The sequence below is a fragment of the Bos indicus genome, chromosome 9, assembly GCF_029378745.1.
Source record: "Bos indicus isolate NIAB-ARS_2022 breed Sahiwal x Tharparkar chromosome 9, NIAB-ARS_B.indTharparkar_mat_pri_1.0, whole genome shotgun sequence".
Lineage (NCBI taxonomy): Eukaryota > Metazoa > Chordata > Mammalia > Artiodactyla > Bovidae > Bos > Bos indicus.
Window position 1 is genome coordinate 89,321,185 of NC_091768.1, and position 20,506 is coordinate 89,341,690.

Consider the following 20,506-nt stretch of genomic DNA (forward strand, 5'->3'; position numbering starts at 1 on the left):
GTCCAGAGGTGAATTACTTTTGAGTTTAGTTCTTTTCAGAGACATGTTATGACTTTTCTGCATTCTTGGACAGTTAGACTGTAATTCTTGGTTGTTTAAAAAGGTATTTGAATGTGTTTTGTTAAGAGGCTCGACTAAATAGCTATTTCTCTTACATTTTCAGTTGCTTTCTCAAGCCTTAGAATAGTTTCCAGCTCTGACAGTTGGCCTTATGCTGGCTGAAGTGAACTTTTGGATAGGATGAAGTGGATGAAGGATTCTGGATGATTTACACTTGACTGCATAAATGTAGCCTATCATGCTACATAATGTGAAGAGAATTACTTAAGGGTGAAAAAGATTTTTTTTAACTATTAGGAAATGATAGGTTATTACAAATTGGTTTGAAGATACTGTCATTTATATGCTGTCCCTACAAAGTTGAGCTCTCCTGCTCTGGAGACTGAGTTTTTAATAAGAATGGTGGTTCATATTTAATGAGTACCTGCCCTGCACCAGGCTTTATGTTAGGGTTTCATATCAAAGTATTAGTTGCTCAATAGTGCCCGACTCTTTGCAACCCTACGGACTGTGGCCCACCAGGCTCCTTTGTCCATGGAGTTCTCCAGGCAAAGTTTCCGTTTCCTACTCCAAGGGATCGTCTCGACCCAGGAGTCGAACCCGGGTCTTCTGTGTTGCAGGCAAATTCTGTAGGGTTTCATATGTATCATCTCTCCCTGGAGTAGGAAGTGGCAACCCACTCCAGTATTCTTGCTTGGAGAATCCATGGGCAGAGGAGCCTGGTGGGCTACAGGCCAAGGAGTCACAAAGAGTCAGACAGGACTGAGCGACTTAGCACACACAACACACGCATCATCCCATTTAATCCTCCACAAAAGTCTAGGAAATCAACACTAAAATTACTCTTGTTTATAGATGAGGAAACTGAGGTGTATAAGAAACAAAACCAGCATTGAACCCAGCTAGGGGACTGCAGAACTCATTGTGTTATATTAGCCACTGTATTCTTGTGCATCTCCCAAGGGAAGAAATGACTCTAAAGGGGATTCTGAAGGTGAGGATTGTCACTGACCATCACTGGCTTCTTTTCCCACTAGGTTAACAGGTAAGAAAAGCGAGGTAGAGTTGACTGGTGTTAGTCCTGTTTGCCAGGGAAAAATGGAGCTGTATTACTAGCCTCTATCTGCGTGCCTGTGTGTGTGATTAGTTATGACTCTTTGCAACCCCATGGACTGTAGCTCACCAGGCTCTTCTATCCATGGGGTTTTCCAGGCAAGAATACTGGGTTAGGTTGCCATTCCCTTTTCTTTTCCAGGGGATCCTCCCAACCCAGGGATCAAACCCAGGTCTCCTGCATTGCAGGCAGATTCTTTACCGCTGAGCCATCAGGGAGGACCACCCTCTGTGCCTACTTATTTCCTACTGGCATAAGATAAAAGTGAACGATGACGCTATGCTCAATATGGGGAGGGAACCCAAACCCTTTCGGGATAAAGGTTTGTGTCAGCAGAAAGCAAGGGGTGCTAACCCCAGGGAGGAGCAGAAGAGACAGATACTCAGGATGGTTTCAAAACAGGAGCGTCTGCCTGCGGTTTGGGCGTCTGCTACTCATTCTCTGCTGGAGCATCTAAAGAGCAAAATGCAGCTCACAATTAGCCTTTTCCCCATTCTTTATAAAAGAGATGTGATGTTTTCTCTTGCCTAGTGAGGTTCTGGTGGTTAAGTTTATTGCTTGGTGCATGAGTTGCTGAGTAGAGAGAAGTAACCACTGGATGGAAATCGTAGCAGAACCAGAAAAGAAATGAAGATTGTTGACGCCAGGCTGATGTTGGTTAGATATTTAAAAAATATTTTTTCTTTTTTGATTATTAAAAAAAAAAAACAATGAATACACAAATACACATAGGTATATGTTACACAGTACATGGTGTATGATGAAAAGTTAAGGTCTTCCTCTGGTCCCATTCCAGAATCCATACTTCCTTTCTTGATAGGTAAACACTGTGTTAACAGCTTCCTCCAAAAATTACTTAAATGTGTGTAGACATACACTTACTCACATACTATGTTTTGGTAACATATGTCTGTGCTCAGCTGTGTCTGACTCTTTGCGACCCTATGGACTGTAGCCCACCAGGCTCCTCTGTCCATGGGATTTCGCAGGCAAGAATACTGGAGTGGGTTGCCATTTCTTTCTCCAGGGGATCTTCCTGGCCCAGGGGTCGAACCCATACCTCTTGCACCTCTTGCATTGACAGGCAGATTCTTAACCACTGCACCGCCTGGGAAGCCCCTTGCTGACATAAACGGTATTTTACTCTTCACATTATTTGGTGCCTAGTTTTCCTCACTGCATAAGGTATATTGGAGATTTGTCCACCTTACTATGTACTAGTTTCATTTTATTTGAATGGCTGTGTATTAGTCCATAGTAGTGCCTTCCACTGGCACCGAGTTTTATGATTGATCAAGTATTTGCATATATTATCTTTCTGGGCCTCACAGAAGCCATGAGGGAGGGTATCAGATGGTCCAGAGGGGTTGCCAGGTTCACCCAGGATAGCATGGTGCCTGGGACTCAAGTAGGAGTTCTGTGCTCCTAACACTTTGACATTCCCTAAATATGCTCATATTCCTTCCATTTAGTTCCATGACCACCAGTGGAGGTCAACTCTTGGAAGCTGTAAAAAAAAAAAAAAAATCTTCAATCTAGAACCTCAATAAGCCAGGTGACAAGGAAATGTAGAAGAAGAAAAGTGTTAGTTGCTCAGTCGTGTCCAATTCTTTGTGATTATAGTCTCCCAGGCTCCTCTATCCATGGGATTTCCCAGGCGAAAATATTGCAGTGGGTTGCCATTTCCTTCTCCAGGGGATCTTCCCAACCCAGGGATCAAACCCAGGCCTCCCGCATTGCAGGCAAATTCTTCACCATCTGAGTCATCAGGGAAGGCTAGACAAGGAAATGCATACCTCATTAAAGTGACAAAAGAGAATAAAAAGTTTAGTACTAGAATGGGCCCCCACGATCAACACATTCGGCCCATTCATCATACAGATGAGGATCTGAGGCCAGGACATCAGAGAGCTTGTTCATACCCTACAGCTATGCCAGTTCCTTTCCTGAGGCTAGATCTGGAGAGCAGAGGGAAAGGAGATTATTTATTTTTCCAGGCTCTCTCATTCTCATCAGCCACAATGGGGCATGGACAGCAAATAGACCCCTGAGAAATGAGAAAACTTGACAAGCACAATGAGGTGATTTGTCTAAGAGAATGCTGCCTCTGGGACAGTATGACCAAGTAGACTTTAACTATCTGGATGCCCAGGCAATGTGCATTTTAATACCACTTCTGCTTCCCACTCATGCATTTATGGAGTGTCTAATGTACACATAGCTCTTTGCCAGGCGGCAGGGCTCCTGAAGCATATGGTGAAGAAACTCCCCCATCACGAGGACCATAAAATGCATGAGATTGATTATCTGTGCTATTTTGGGTTAAATTTACCGTGCAAATAAGTACAGTTCAGTACAAAACAATTCTCCTTACGCGTAGGTTGTGTTTTGTTTTATCCAATAACCATCCTGCAAAGGTTCACTGGCAACACAGTGAATGAAAAGCAACATCCATTTATTTCTGTTTGTTAGGAGAAATTGTTATCCGATCTGAGACAGAAGACTAAGTCCAACAGATTGTCTTTTGGTTTACTTCCATGTTTTTGAACTGGACTTCAGTTTTTAAAAAAATGATTGAATTCATCTGTGAAAGCATGCTAGAAGAGACCTCTGACCATGGATTCAGAAGCTTCTGCTTCTTCTTTGATTACGTTTGCCAGGATGCCTGAGAGGAACTTCCCCCTGGGCAATCATTTTGGAGGCCTCCTGAAGATGGATGAAACTCCTTCTTTAGCAGTTTGATGGTCAGATGTCTACAAGGGAACATTCAGATATAGCAGCTTGAAGGATATTCCTATTCCACAGCCTACCAGATCTTAGTACACAGTGTTTCCTTTCTTTCCTTAAAGCACCACAATGACCCAGGGACAGGAGGGTAGGACAGTGCACTTTTTCGCGGTTCTAGACATCCCTGATGCTGGGAAAGATTGAGGGCAAGTGGAGAAGGGGGTGACAGAGGACGAGATGATTGGATAGCATCACTTGGCTCAATGGACATGAGTTTCAGCAAGCTCCTGGAGTTAGTTAATGACAGGGAAGCCTGGTGTGCTGCAGTTCATGGGATTGCAAAGAGTCAGACACGACTTAGCAACTGAACAACAAGACATCCAGGACCAGAAGCACAGCTCTGCTCAGGGTCTCTGAGTTTCACCCTCTTGCTCTGATTGCTCGTCTATTTTACTTGCTCTTCAGCTTGAGACCAGAACAGTTTGAAATTGTTTCTACTGCTTTTGGCCACCATTGTGTGGACTTTAAGTGAATGCAAATAGAAAGAAAGCTTAAAGAACTCTCTGGAAACAGTTGAACAGAGCCTAGTGAGTTTCTGGTGGTTAAGTTTATTGCTTGGCCTGTGGCTTGCTGAGGAGAGAAAAGTAGAGGAGAGGTGAGCTGAAGGCAGCCTGGCATGGAACTCTCTGCTTCAGTTGTCGCTCTGGTCTCCTGTTCATTTGATACTTGTCAGTTGTTCCAGGAGAAGCAATTTCAGAAGGTCCTCCTCTGGGCTGTGAAACAACACTTGCTTTTGTGTTGAACCCTAGGAGGCATTCTGGAAAGTGGTTCATTGTCTCTGGACTATGACAGTGAGCTGGTGGTTATTGATTTCATTATGTTTTTCTTTATTACAGCTGTTGGTTTGATCCTGTGCCAAGGGCTTAAAACAATTGTGGTTTTGCACATCATACGCGAGGCTGGACAAGGAGATGGGTCGTGTTGCTACCCTGGCCGAAATTTTTAGAAGGTTGGGGTCTGACGAAGGCAAATAGATTGAAGAGTTTCCCTTACTTTATTTAGAAAAAGAAACGTTGCGGGACAATTATCTATCTTAGAATTCCTTTAAAAATTGTTTCTTCAAAAAAAAATTGTTTCTTTTAAACTGAGATATAAATAATGCTTTTATTTAAAAATACTTTCATTAAAAATTAAAAGTAAAATGGCATTTGCAGGTGGTTTTTATCACTCATAAGATATACTAGAATTCATTAGCTATAAAAATATAATTTGGGGATGCGTATGAAGGCATACTGTTTTTATTTGCATGCCATTACATACAGATATTGTTTGTGAAATTTTTCAAATCATGGCACAGTGAATATCCTCACTGGATTTTTAGGAATGTGTTCACTGAGACAGCCAAGTTCTATTCCATTTTGTTTGGCTCATTGCATTGGCTGTAAATCACTAAATATTCCCTTTAATATCTGAGTCAAGCTTTAGTTCCAAACACAATACTTCAGTTGTTTTTTCACAGAATGTAAATTTTTTATTTACTTCCTCAACACTTGACTTCCTACTTTCTCTTTCTCTCTTTATTTTATGCTGGAGTCTGCTGAAAGGTTTTCCAAAAATATTTTTTTTTGTAATGTGTTATAACCTATCAATGAATGCATTTCATGTGATTAAGCTCGCATAGCTTTATCTGTGGAAATATTAGGAATGACAGATTTTATTTAATTTCATTGCTGCTTCTGAGATGCCCTCCCAAAGGCATAATAGTAATACCATGATTACATTAGATAATTATATTTTTATTACAGTGTCAATTGTAACAATAGGCATTCTGATTCAGTAGTTCTTGCATTTTTTCCATTTCTCCAACCCTATTATGGTGTTACTTGGGGAACCAGGATTTGTGAATGACACAGACCTGAATTTCAGCCAGGGTTCCTCCTGCTACCAGCTGAGTGACTTTCAGTAAGTAATCCAGTGTTTTGGAGTCTCAACTTCTGCTTCTATTACATGGGAAGTGCCTTACCTACATCCCCAGTTATGACGCTTAGATGAGATAAAGGGCTGAAGTCACTTAGCACAGCGCCTGGTTCATGGGGAGCACAGCTGGTTCTACTAGTCCTGCCCCCAGTCATGTGGAAGGAAATCTGAAAAGGCCAACTAAAAATACACAACTCTGATTCCTTTTCCTACCCTGCTTGCCTCATGTAGATGCTCTTTACACCTCCAACTTCTCATTTATTTATTTATCTTGTTGGTCTGCAACATGATATATGTTGCGTGTGTACAATACTACATTTCAGCTTCCATACGCACTGCATGTTCTCATCACCAGAAGTTTAGTTTCCATCTGCCACCAAACTGGTGACTCCTTGTACCCATTTTGCCTTCTCCCTTCCCCACTTGCCTGCTGGTAACCACGACTCTATTCTCTATATTTATGTGCTTGTTTTAGTTTAGTTTGGCTTAATTGATTAATGGATGGATATATACTCCACATATGGGTGAGATCAGGTGATATTTGTACTTCTGTCTGAATTATTTCACTTAGCATAATACCCTCAAGGTCTATACATGTTATCACAAATGGCAAGATTTCATCTTTCTATGGCTGAGTAATATTCCATTGTATATATACATCACCTCTTCTTTATACATTCACCCATTAATGGGCACTTAGCTTGTATCCATATCTTGGCTATTATAAATAATACTGCAGTCAGAGAAGAAAAATAAAAGGGATGCAAACTGGAAAATAAGAAGTAAAATTGTCACTGTTTGCAGATGACATGATACTATACATTGAAAATCCTAAAGATGCTAGCAGAAAACTACTAGAGCTCATTAATGCAGGATACAAAATTAGTACACAGAGATATGTTGAATTTCTGTACACTAACAAAGAAATATCAGAAAGAGAAATTAAGGAAACAGTTCCATTTACCATTGTATCAAAAAAAATACCTAGGAATAAATCTGCATAAGGAGACAAAAGACCTGTACTCTGAAAACTGTAAGAGCCTGATGAAAGAAATTGAAGATAACACAACAGATGGAAAGATATGCCATGTTCTTGCTTTGGAAGAATCAATATTGTCAAAATGACTATACTACTCCAGGCAATGTGCAGGTTCAATATAATCATTGTCAAATTACCAATAGCTTTTTTTTTTTCAGGTGTACAATAAAAAAATATTAAAATTTGTATGGAAACACAAAACAGCCAGAATAGCCAAAGTAATTTTGAGAAAGAAAAGCAGAGTTGGAGGAATCAGGCTCCCTGACTATACTATAAAACTACAGTAAGAAAAACGTTATGGTACTGGCATAATGACAGGCTTATAGATCAATAGAATAGGTTAGAAAGCCCAGAAGCAAACCCACACACCTATGGGTAATTAGTCTACAACAAAGGAGGCAGGAATATACAATGGAGAAAAGACAATCTCTTCAATAAATGGTGCTGGAAAAACTGGACAGACACATGTAAAAGAATTAGAACATTCTCTAACACTGTACACAAAGATAAACTCAAAATGAATTAAAGATCTAAATATAAGGCCAGATACTATATAAAACTCTTAGAGGAAAATATAGGCAGAAATCTTTGATGTAAATTGCAGCAATACCTTTTTGGATCTACCTCCTAGAGTAATGAAAATAAAAATATAAAATAAAAACAAAAAATTGGACCTAGTTAAACTCAAAAGCTTTTGTACAACAAGGGAAAACATAAACAAAATGGAAAGACAACACATAGAATGGGAGAAAATATATGCAAATGATGCAACTGACAAGGGATTAATTTCCAGAATACACAAACAGCTCATGCAGCTCAATATCAAAAAGAACAAAAAACCCAAGCGGGAAAAAAAAAAAAAAAAGGCAGAAGATCTAAATAGACTTTTCTCCATAGAAAACATACAGATGGCCAAAAAGTACATGGAAAGATGCTCAACATTGTTAATTATAGAAATGCAAATCAAAACTATAATGAGGTATCACCTGACACCTGTCAGAATGGCCATCATGAAAAACCTGCAAACAGTAAATGCTGGAGAGGGTGTGGAGAAAAAGAAACCCTCCTACCTTGTTGGTGGAAATGCAAATTAGTGCAGCCACTATGGAAAACAATATGGAGGTTTCTTAAAAAAACTAAAAATAGAGTTGCAATATGATCTAGCAATCCCAATCCTGGGCATATATCCAGAGAAAATCATAAAAGAGACATACACTTCCATGTTCATTGCAGCACTATTTACAATAGCCAGGACATGGGAGCAACCTAAATGTCCAATAAATGATTGGGTAAAAAAGATGTAGTACATATAAACAATGAACTATTACTTGGCCATAAAATAAAAAGAAATAATGCCATTTGCAGCAACATAGATGTACCTAGGGATTATCATACTAAGTGAAGTAAGTCAGATAGAGGAAGACAAATATATGATACTGCTTATATATAGAATCTTAAAAAAAATAATACAGATGAATGTATTTACAAAATGGAAACAGACTTATAGACTTAGAAAACAAATTTATGGTTAGTAAAGGGGAAAGGTGTTAGGTAGGGATAGATTATGAGGTTGGGATTAACATATATACACTACTATATATAAAATTGATAATCAGCAGGGACCTGCTGTATAGCACAGGGAACTCTACTTAATTCTCTGTAATATGGAAAAAGAATCTGAAAAGGAATAGAATTTTATATATGTATACCTAAATAACTTTGCTATACACCACGAACTAACAACACTATAAATCAACTATATTCCAATATAAAATAAAAATTAAGGAAGTCTTCCTTTTTAAGCTTGAATATAATTCCATTCTATGTATAGTAGTCCCTCCTTATCTGCAATTTTACTTTCCTTGGTTTCAGATACGTCTGTGGTTAACCTTGGTCTGGAAACATTAAACAGAAAGTTCCAGAAGTAAACAGTTCCTAAGTTTTAAGTTGTATGTAGTTATGAGTAATGAGATGAACTCTTTTGCTGTCCAGCTTTGTCCTGCTCAGTGATGTGAATCTTCCCTTTATCTAGTGTATCCCACTGTTAGTCGCTCAGTAGTTATCTGGTATATCAGGTTGACTGTCCAGGTACTGTGGTACTTGTATTCGAGTAACTCTAATTGAACCTAATAATGGTACCGAAGAGCAAGGGTATAGGTGCTAGCAATTTGGATATTCTCATACTGAGCCTAGTTTATAAATTAAATTTTATCATAGATTTGAATGTATGTAAAAAAAAAAAAAAGCATGGTGTATATACTATCTGTGGTTCAGGCACCCGCTGGGGTTCTTGGAACTTACCCTCTGCAAATGGTGGGAGGAGTGCTGCATATACCACATTTTGTTTATCCATTTGTCTATTAATGGACTTCTGGATTGCTTCTGCTCATCGATTGCAGTGAATCATGCTTCTGTGAACATGGATGTACGAATATCTCTTTGAGTCTGCTTTTACTTCTTTTGGGCACATACCTGAAAGTAGAATTTCTGGATCACATAACTTCCAGCTTCCTTTTGACTTGCCTCCCAAGCTTCAGTACTGCATTTATTATAGCTTGCTTGGTAGTTGTTTATTGGTATGCTACTGAAATCGTAAATACAGTGTGTTTAAAATTGTTCTATATCTCTGTTTCCCACCTGCCTCCAAAATCAGATACTCTTTCTAATTCATAGTTAGAATAGATTTCAAGACATACTGGCAGAAACCGTGAGTATCTTGACTTCTTCCTCCTCTTCTTTAGCCCTAAGAATTTGCAAAGCTATTTCAAACCTCTTCACTCTTCTCTCTGCTTCATCTACTTTACTACTCAGAGATGATTAGTGCATATTTTGGTATGATTTTTTTCCCTTGGTATAACTTTGAATAGTTTTAAATTCTTCATTTTTTAATGAAAATCATACACCCCTGTTTTCATGAAAAACTCTTTTGAACTCTCATTTTGACAACAGATTCCCTGCCAGTCTTCTTTTTCCCTTTGCTGGTAGATCCCAACAACATCAATGTTTGGACTGATTCTTCAGTGCTACCCAGCAACTCTTGTAACACTTCTTTCCTTTGGTCACAGTAAATGAGTGTGTGGGAGACTGCTAAGCAGAGATCAAGCTTCAGTCCTGAGTCAGGGTTGGAGTAGATGGGGATAATACAGGAAGTCAGTATTTTCCTTGGCGTGTAAGGGACGGTTAGATTTCTCTTCCTCTGTACACTCATGTCCAAGGGAGTTGGACCATTCATTTTCATCCGAGTCATCTAAGTCAAATGTTATTGCCAAAAGAATTCAATATTGGTTTGGCCTTGCACAGTATTTTTTTTGCAGATACGTTAAATAGAAGACAATAACATTGGTTCTGTTAATTCCTCACTTTTCACTTTCTCATGCATGAGCTTCCTAAGAAGGAGAACACACAGAGCTCCACCAACTGCAGAGAATCTGATCATTATTGCCTCTGGAAAGTAGATATACAGTTCCCCAGTGAAGATCTTGCCCTTTTGGGATGTTGAGCTCTCCACGTATGCATGAGTTCAATCTCTGGAATAAGGAATACTTTGCTTCAAAACCCGTCTGTGCTGCTTGCTTGCTGTGTGGTTTTGAACAGACTTTATAACGTTTATCATAGTTTTGCATCTGTAAAAGGGAGATGAATATAATCCCTTCCTCATAGAGTTGCTGGGGAATTGAATGAACTAATCCATGTATAACACAGTGCCTGGTGCGTCATAATACCAGTCTCCTGCATTGCAGGCGCATTCTTTACTGTCTGAGCCACCAAGGGAGCCCAGTCAGTACCCAAATGGGTCAGTTTTCTTAGTCACTAGGCTGTTTCATCCAGAGAAGGCGATGGCACCCCACTCCAGTACTCTTGCCCGGAAAATCCCATGGTTGGAGGAGCCTGGTAGGCTGCAGTCCATGGGGTCGCTATGAGTCGGACACGACTGAGTGACTTCACTTTCACTTTTCACTTTCATGCATTGGAGAAGGAAATGGCAACCCGCTCCAGTGTTCTTGCCTGGAGAATCCCAGGGACGGGGGAGCCTGGTGGGCTACCATCTGTGGGGTCGCACAGAATCGGACACAACTGAAGCGACTTAGCAGCAGCAGGCTGTTTCATCAAACGATCTCATGCATGAGTGTGAAATGAACAAAGTGAGGAGGGGCAGTACCTGGAGGCCCCCTCTCAGGTCGAAGTGGTTGCTTGTGTTTATATTCAGTGCTTTGAAAATTCATGGTCAAACTCTTATTTTCCCAGTGAAAAATCTCAAAAGTGTATTTTGACATGTTTTCTGTACCTGAACACCTCAAGAAAAATACCATCTTTCACTGATAAAATGAAAAGTTAGAGGCTTCCTTTGGGCCATACGTGTATAACATTATGTGATTCCTATCAAATTTGAAACTGTATAAGTGCATGTTGATTCTTAGAAGGAGAAATAAATACTGATTTTACCATCTTATTTGGCACCTTAATTTGTGTATGGCTCTTGGATACTTCAGATTTTAATAAATGCTAGTTAATTTTACGCAAATAGCCAGTGAAAGCCTTTAATGAAAAGACTCTAAAGCTAACTAAGCTTTATAGATGTTAGCTAAATTTATGGATTAATCAGGTATAAAAGAACAGGACTTTGAAAATGAAATACTATTTTGTTGGAACCTTCCAATGAGGCTTTTAAATAGGATTAGCTTTATTTGGGCTTTTTTTGCATTTGTTGTTGCTTAAAGACTGGAGATTGTCTTTAATTTGAGAATTCATTTTCATGCCTTAAAAATATGAATAATTAGCTAAATGCTCATATGTGAGATAAAAAATGTTAAGTCCTTATTTCTTACCTTTCACTACCTTCCATACTTGAGTTTTTGCTTGACCTCATCAGAGTCTTCTTGATTTTAATGCATTGCCCCCTGCCTCTCCGCCAGAGTACTGTGTATATCTTATTGAGCTCATTTATTTTAAAAAATCATAAAATAAGAGTTGATATGTAATTTAAAGTTTTCTGGTTATGACTTAAATCCTGCAGCTCACATCATGGATTTGTCCTCTTGCATTTCATATTCTGTGCAAGAGGAACTTTTGGGCTGATTTGGTCATAGGTACACAGAGTTCTTCAGTCTCTTCAGCAAAGACACTGTATGTTTCATTAATGTAGTTGGTATGAGTATTAAATGAACTCGGTTTCTGTAAGATTTTTCTCTTGCATTATTTTCAGAGGCTCGGATAATAGCCTTTAAACAGAAATTTCTTCTTAAAGAAACTTAAATCAGTTGCTTTAAGAACACACCTTGACCAAATTATACTCACTAGGGAACAAAAAAAAATTTTTTTTAATTTAATTTTATTTTTAAACTTTACAATATTGTATTAGTTTTGCCAAATATCGAAATGAATCCGCCACAGGTATACATATGTTCCCCATCCTGAACCCTCCTCCCTCCTCCCTCCCCATACCATCCCTCTGGGTCGTCCCAGTGCACAAGCCCCAAGCATCCAGTATCGTGCATCGAACCTGGACTGGCAACTCGTTTCATACATGATATTATACATGTTTCAATGCCATTCTCCCAAATCTTCCCACCCTCTCCCTCTCCCACAGAGTCCATAAGACTGATCTATACATCACTGTCTCTTTTGCTGTCTCGTACACAGGGTTATTGTTACCATCTTTCTAAATTCCATATATATGCGTTAGTATACTGTATTGGTGTTTTTCTTTCTGGCTTACTTCGCTCTGCATAATAGGCTCCAGTTTCATCCACCTCATTAGAACTGATTCAAATGTATTCTTTTTAATGGCTGAGTAATACTCCATTGTGTATATGTACCACAGCTTTCTTATCCATTCATCTGCTGATGGACATCTAGGTTGCTTCCATGTCCTGGCTATTATAAACAGTGCTGCAGTGAACATTGGGGTACACGTGTCTCTTTCCCTTCTGGTTTCCTCAGTGTGTATGCCCAGCAGTGGGATTGCTGGATCATAAGGCAGTTCTATTTCCAGTTTTTTAAGGAATCTCCACACTGTTCTCCATAGTGGCTGTACTAGTTTGCATTCCCACCAACAGTGTAAGAGAGTTCCCTTTTCTCCACACCCTCTCCAGCATTTATTGCTTGTAGACTTGGATCACAGCCATTCTGACTGGCGTGAAATGGTACCTCATAGTGGTTTTGATTTGCATTTCTCTGATAATGAGTGATGTTGAGCATCTTTTCATGTGTTTGTTAGCCATCTGTACGTCTTCTTTGGAGAAATGTCTATTTAGTTCTTTGGCCCATTTTTTGATTGGGTTATTTATTTTTCTGGAGTTGAACTGTAGGAGTTGCTTGTATATTTTTGAGATTAGTTGTTTGTCAGTTGCTTCATTTGCTATTATTTTCTCCTATTCTGAAGGCTGCCTTTTCACTTTGCTAATAGTTTCCTTTGATGTGCAGAAGCTTTTAAGGTTAATTAGGTCCCATTTGTTTATTTTTGCTTTTATTTCCAATATTCTGGGAGGTGGGTCATAGAGGATCCTGCTGTGATGTATGTCAGAGAGTGTTTTGCCTATGTTTTCCTCTAGGAGTTTTATAGTTTCTGGTCTTACGTTTAGATCTTTAATCCATTTTGAGTTTATTTTTGTGTATGGTGTTAGAAAGTGTTCTAGTTTCATTTTTTTACAAGTGGTTGACCAGATTTCCCAGCACCACTTGTTAAAGAGATTGTCTTTAATCCATTGTATATTCTTGCCTCCTTTTTCAAAGATAAGGTGTCCATATGTGCGTGGATTTATCTCTGGGCTTTCTATTTTGTTCCATTGATCTATATTTCTGTCTTTGTGCCAGTACCATACTGTCTTGATAACTGTGGCTTTGTAGTAGAGCCTGAAGTCAGGTAGATTGATTCCTCCAGTTCCATTCTTCTTTCTCAAGATAGCTTTGGCTATTCAAGGTTTTTTGTATTTCCATACAAATTGTGAAATTATTTGTTCTAGCTATTTGTTTTTCTTTTTTCTGATGTAAGTTGAAGACTGACAAGTAGTGGTTAATGGTGTTTGGTTAAGAAAATTTTGTTTTAAATGTATAGATCAAAGACATACTTATTAATTGTTTCTTGTTGCCAATTTGTCAAGTCTAAATTTTAATGTAGTTTAGGCAGGAGAAAACCCAGCTTTGTCACAAAATGTTGGCATTACAACCATGATTCTATTGTGCCTCTATTTTAATTCTTTTTAAGGGATGAATTTGATTGTACAAATCCAGCATGTTTTGTCTATTAAACATGTTAGTTCAAGAACTTCATTTGGTTTTATAAAGATACGCATCTATGATGGCTGGCCAATCCAAACAAGATTTAACCAAGTGACTTCTAACCCAAGTTTTCCCATCTTCTGGCTTGCAAAACATCTGGCTTTTGGGAGGGAAACTGAATCAAAGTAATTTTTTAATTCAAGTGATTGTTGACTTCTAAGGCTTAATATAAACTTATTTTTAAGAGTTAAAATAAGTCAACATGTCCTGCACAAACATCATAGGAGATGAAACACTAAGAGTTTCTTTGATGTGTCAGAAGAATATTAGAGTTTTAATATTTTAAACTTTTACTTAGAGTTTACATCTGCCCAGGTAAATTTTATTTCTAGATCTATTATTTCTTCAATTTGTCCCTGTTAATAGGAAAGATTCTAAAGATAAATAACTATGCCTGGGTATTTGAGACAGTGTGTGGTCTTTTACTGAAGTTAAGAAATTTCAACTCTGTTGACTAGTTTGTTGTTTCATATTATGCAATAGAGGAATGCACATGTTAATTTAATCTGAAGCTTGTTTATACAATGGCTTTTATAATGTATATCTAAAGACAGAATCAAGTTTTATGAGTATCTCTTGTCAATTCCCCACTCCACCCTACTCTAATTGGACTGGCCCTTAAATTAAATAAAGGACAAAGAGGTCTGTAGTTTCACTACATGTTCTGGCTTGCCCTTAGTAAATGAGAAAATAGAAACTTAAAATAGAGAATCTGAATTAGAAGGTCACATATACACTTACCTTTTTTGTGAATGGAAAACATTTTAAAACTGTACATATCATCTTTTTAGTCTAAATTCAGGTTGTTTTCCAAAGAGGTGTAAGAATTTTAGACTTATATAAAAGGACTTCTTTATAAAACTATGCTGATGACACTTTTTGATTTGTAAAATTTAATATTCTGTATATTATCAACCAGACTTCTTTTGATGGGTAGAGGAATGGAAGTGACTTCCAAATCTTAGAGCAGAAACTTCATGTGGCCAGTTGGATATCTTTCCCCAAAACTCAGAGAAGAGGACTGGAATGGCAGTTTAAGTCTGTGAGTCATCTGCATTTAGTGGCAGTGGAAGCCAAAGACGTGGGGCAGAATTTTCTAGTGGGAGAATTCAGGGTCACAGGAAGAGAAAAGGTCTGCATGTTGAGCCCCAGGTATCTCTGGATTATTAGGAGGAATAATATAAGGGAGGAAAATCTACAAAGTCTGGGAAGCCCCAGCCTGGGAGGTAAAGAGAGTGCTGGGAGCATTTTGTGTTACAAAAGCCCAGGGGAAAGCATGTTTCAAGAGGAAGGAGGGGCTGTCAGATGCTTCTGATGGGTCAAGCATGGGCTGAAAGTGGCTGTTGAACTCAGCCACTGAAGTCATGGATGGTTTCTAGGAAGCTACGTTTGTGGAGCGACAATAGTGGAAAGCAGATTGATGTGACTGAGGCAGGCAGGAGCAAAAGGAGGAAGAAGACCTCTGGTGTAGACATCTGTGAGGAGCTGAGCTTGGAAGGAGGGGCAGGATATCTGATAGAAGTTGGCGAGTGTTGTGGGTTAAGGGGGAACATTTTTGTGGGACAGACCTGCCTGATGTGATAAAAGCTAATGAGAAAGAAGCCTTTGAGTGGGAGAGATTCAGTAGACAAGAGAGAAAAGAAAGAGGATTTAGAGTGAAATAACAGCAGCAACAACAACTAAATATTCATTCAGTGTTTGCCAGACCCAGGGCGCTGGGCTAAAAATTAACTGTGACATGTGTTCTCATAGTATGTATCTTACATTATAATGTATATGACGTTATATAGTGGGTGCCTTTGTGTTTTCTAGATTAGAGCGGGGAAGTGTGATTTAGGGATGTTAACTAACCTGTTCAGCGTCCTTCAGCTAGTAAGTGATGGACAAATTTATTAAAGGATGAACTTGGCCACTGCCCCAGTCTACCATCCCTGACTTAAATTTAGGTGTTTTGTGCTGCATTTGGAGAGCTGCTTAAAGAATCTTTAAATTATATTTTAAGAAAGAGCATTTCGAAACTCTGAAGTTCTAATGACTGTATTGGGACAACAATTTTGATAAGAGACCTGCGTCAAAGAAACCAACCAAACAAACTGTTGTTTATCTACTAGGAAAGCTTAACTTTGTGAATATATATAAAACATTATGCCCCCAAATATAGGCTTTGTGAACCAAAATGGATTTTCGCAAAGAACTCTCAAAGCAAGTGGGAGAGGCGGAAATTCAGTCTAGGAGAGTTTTTTTTTTTTTTTTTTAACACTTCAAGAAGGACACAAAAAGGACAGTGGGTTGAGGTAGCAACAAGGGAAAGTCAAGTAAGTGATGATGGAAAACCTCCTCTAGACAGCTTCCCTGTAGATTCCCTATAGATTCAGACCAGCTAAATTTCCTGAAATAATACTAATTCTGTCCTCTTGCTTTTCATAGGACATAATGACTACATGTGTCCGGCCACCAACCAGTGCACGATTGATAAAAACAGGAGGAAGAGCTGTCAGGCCTGCCGGCTACGCAAGTGCTATGAAGTGGGCATGATGAAAGGCGGTAGGTACCTTGGACCCAGGGCACCCACCTTCCCACCTGCCATGATGTCCTTGTCCATCACCCACTGCTGGCTGTTTCCATTCTGGTAACTGTGGGAATGGAGTGATTTCTCTTCTAATTAATTTTTTTCCTATTCGTATTTTTCTTTGCAATGAAAGCATTTTATAACACATTTCCTTAAAAAAATTAGAAATGTGAGCATGCCATTTTGTGTTTCATATTTTTAATATACATAATGATGCTTAAAATCAAGATGTGTGGGAGGTGGTGGTGGAAGAAAAGGAAAACTGCTCAATGAGTTTTTCTAGGAATATTTTTCAGTTACTGTTTTAGATTGTTAATGCTAGATCATGATATCTGGGAAGACACCTTCACTTCACTGAGACTTGTATATGTAAAAGCTAAAGAGCTAATTTATAATCTTTCAATCCCTTCATATTCCTTAGGGAATTTGAATTTCAATTGACGGGCAGCTTTCTCCTTTAGAAGTTGAGTTAGCCAGCTGCTCCCATGATCTCAGTGTCTAGCGTGGTGCTGGGGACGATGCAGTGATTTCCGAGCACTAACCATCACTAGGTGGCTGGGACTTGTGCTCGTGTGCTTGTGTCTCTCTGGCTGTGAGTATGTATATGTATGGCTTTCTGTCTCTTCATGTATGCAGTCTTCCAGTTTTCTTGTACAGGAATCCAGTGTCTTGTTCTGGGGGTATTAGGTGCTCCATAAATAGGGTTTCCTCATTGATTTCCTTGTATTCTTTGGAATCTACTTTTGAAGAGTACTTTTAGTCTTGAATAGCCTTCAGAACACCAGGAGAGAACAAAGAGGAAATGTGTAAATAAAGGAATGGGTGCAGCCAGTGTTTTAGGGTAATATAAGGCTTCGTAGGTGGCACTGGTGGTAAAGAGCCCGCCTGCCAATACAGGAGATGTAAGAGACACGGGTTCGATCCCTGGGTGGGGAAGATCCCCTGAAGGAGGAAATGGCAACCCACTCCAGTATTCTCACCTGGAGAATCCCATGGACAGAGGAGCCTGGCGGGCTACAGTCCATGGGGTCTTAGAGTCGGACATGACTGAGCGACTTAGCACAGCATGCGCGAAGAGAGACAGACCTATGATGGTGCTGCCTGCTGAGCATAATGGGGAAAAGCTTTCTGGAGAGGAGGCTTGAGATTAGTTAAGGAGAGCAAAGTTGCCATGACAAAGATTAGTGATTGTGTAAATAGAGGGCAGCTAACCTTTAACTCATTAATACTTGGACAAAGTGGGAGGCAGAGGAAAAACCAGCAATCATGCTTGATGATTATATAATTGAGCTTATAGGCAAAGATTCCTTAGTTAGTGGTCATAAATAAACCTACTGGGTTGAGATTTTTTTTTTTTTTTGGGTTGAGATTTTTGAATACAACATTTGGAATAAATTCTCTTGATGAACAGATGAAATGTTGAATTTACACATTGTGTGAGCTATGACTATATGTCTTGAGAGTCTGAAAAAGCAACTTTAATTCAAAGGGTAATTAATTCCAAGAATTTAACAGTCACATTCAGAAAATGACACTTTGAGTCATAAAGGGATTAAATATTTAAGGAATTCATCTTTCTTTGTACTGTTGGAGAATTAGTCAGGCTTAATTAAACTCACAAAAAGCTTCTTAAGGTAACTTGATAAGTGACAGGAATATAACAGCTACATGTAAAAAGTTTAATTTGAAAGAGTGAGTCCAAGTTTGATATTCTTCTTTGGCAATTACAGGTAGATTAAGCCCAGCCTCTTAAATTCTCTCTAAAAGCTGGAATAATCAACTTGTAAATAGGTCCAAGACATTTTTTTTCCTTTGAGGGTACCCATACATTGACCCCACTTCATAGAAACAATTCTGTTTTCCTAATTAACATCCAGATACAGTCTGACTGAATAAATATTAATTATTCATACTCATTTTTAATCTAACAAAAAATTTAACATGCAAAGACATAATAAAAATCTCCCCACTGTTTTCAAATGGGACTTTGGATAATTACTGCACATAGCCAATCTAAGTGCATATGCATATTCTTGTACATGTATATTTATGGCTGCAAAATATATACCTGTGTTAGTCTGCTACTATATTAGTTTTCTGAGCCTGCTATAACAAAATCTATAGACTGGTGGCTGGAAGTCTAAGATGAAGCTGTTGGGAGGTTCAGTTTCACCCTAGACCTTTCCCCTTAGTTGAAGATGGTCCCCTTCTCTTTCTGCCTTCTCTGCGTGTGCATCCCTGGGGTGTGTGTGTGTGTGTGTGTGTGTATTTTCTCTTCTTTGAAGGACACCAGTCATGTTGGATTAGGACCCCATCCTTAGGGCCTCTTTTAATCTTTATTACATCTTTAAAGAGCCTATATCCAAATTTAGTACTGTTTTGAAGTATTAGGGTTAAGGCTTCAATTTGATTTTTTTGAGGACACACAATTCAGTCCATAACAATTTCCCATAAGATTCCTTAGCAGTTGTTAGTAGCCATCTGCATAAAATGAAAACATGTGTCTTTCTGGTGGTTTATCCACGTGTATAAGTTTTATGGCAAGCTTTAAAATTGTAGAACTATAGGCTGTGAGAACATCTCATTTTAATTATGTGTATAGTGCTTGCCATAAAGCAATGTAATTTATATTACATTTAAATTATGGGATAGCACACATAACCTTATAACACCTTATGTAACAACTCCCCAAATCCCACCCAATAAAGACTTAATTTAAAGCTGCAAGTACAGTTATAACCAACTATAAAATCAGAAATTACTTGTAAAGAACAGCTGTGACTAAATAAATCTTTACAATGTTTTCCTACCGGTTTCACAAGAATCCAGTTTCTGAACCAGGCTAGAGACCAATTATAATATTGAATCTCAACATATGAAACAAAATGTTTCATTTCAGATAAAAGAGAGAGAACCACAAACTTACCCCTTACTTTTAGAGCAAGGCTGAATGTGTTTATTAAAGTATTCTAGAGATCCAAAAGAGTGCATGGTTTATCTACACAAAGAAATTATTTTAATCTCTTATGATACCTGCTGTACCCTGAAAATCCCAACATCATTGTTAGATTTGGTCCTGAGGCAAATTGGTTCAGTCGGATGCAGGATTTAAGACATGCTTTAGGGGATGCTCTTGCCCATCTTAGTACCAGTGCTGGTTTCCTCATTTTCCTGCCTAGCTTGCATTTTCCTTTTCATCTGTCTCCCTCCTCTTCAACCTTAAGTGGCAGATTAAACGTCTGTTCTTTAGGGAGAGCCTCTCTGTTGCCTTGGGCTTCCCTTGTGGCTCAGCTGGTAAAGAATCCGCCTGCAATGCAGGAGACCTGGATTCGATCCCTGGGTTGGGAAGACCCCCCTGGAGTAGGGAAAGGCTACCCACTCCAGTATTCTGGCCTGGAGAATTCCATGGACTGTATAGTCCATGGGGTGGCAAAGAGCTGGACACGACTGAGCGACTTTCACTCTTTTTTTCCGCTGGTGCCTCACTCTACATTAGCCCCTTGTGTTCTCCCTCTCATAGCAGACACCTCTTCCCTGAATTCTCATTACTGTTATTGTTCATTGTTCAACATCTGTCCATGAACTCCACAGTGGTGAGGGCTCCTCTCTCTGTCCTGTTTACTGATCTAGCACTAAACAAGCCACAAAGTGAGTATTCAAGAATTTCCTTCCCCATGAGTTAATGGCATAGTTCATTTAAATAGTTATTAGTTTAGGACTGCTTAGGGGTGAGCTACTACAG

At 38.8% G+C, this 20,506-nt stretch overlaps 1 protein-coding gene across 4 annotated transcripts in view; it reads left to right on the forward strand.

The window, feature by feature from the left end:
• Nucleotides 1-20,506, forward strand: part of ESR1 (estrogen receptor 1) — a 410,467-nt gene that overhangs the window by 179,438 nt on the left and 210,523 nt on the right. For all 4 annotated transcript variants that reach the window (XM_070796395.1, XM_070796393.1, XM_070796396.1 and 1 more), the window contains one exon: nucleotides 16,623-16,739. In XM_070796395.1, coding sequence (XP_070652496.1) covers nucleotides 16,623-16,739 — 117 coding nt within the window. The remainder of the gene's footprint in view (nucleotides 1-16,622; nucleotides 16,740-20,506) is intronic.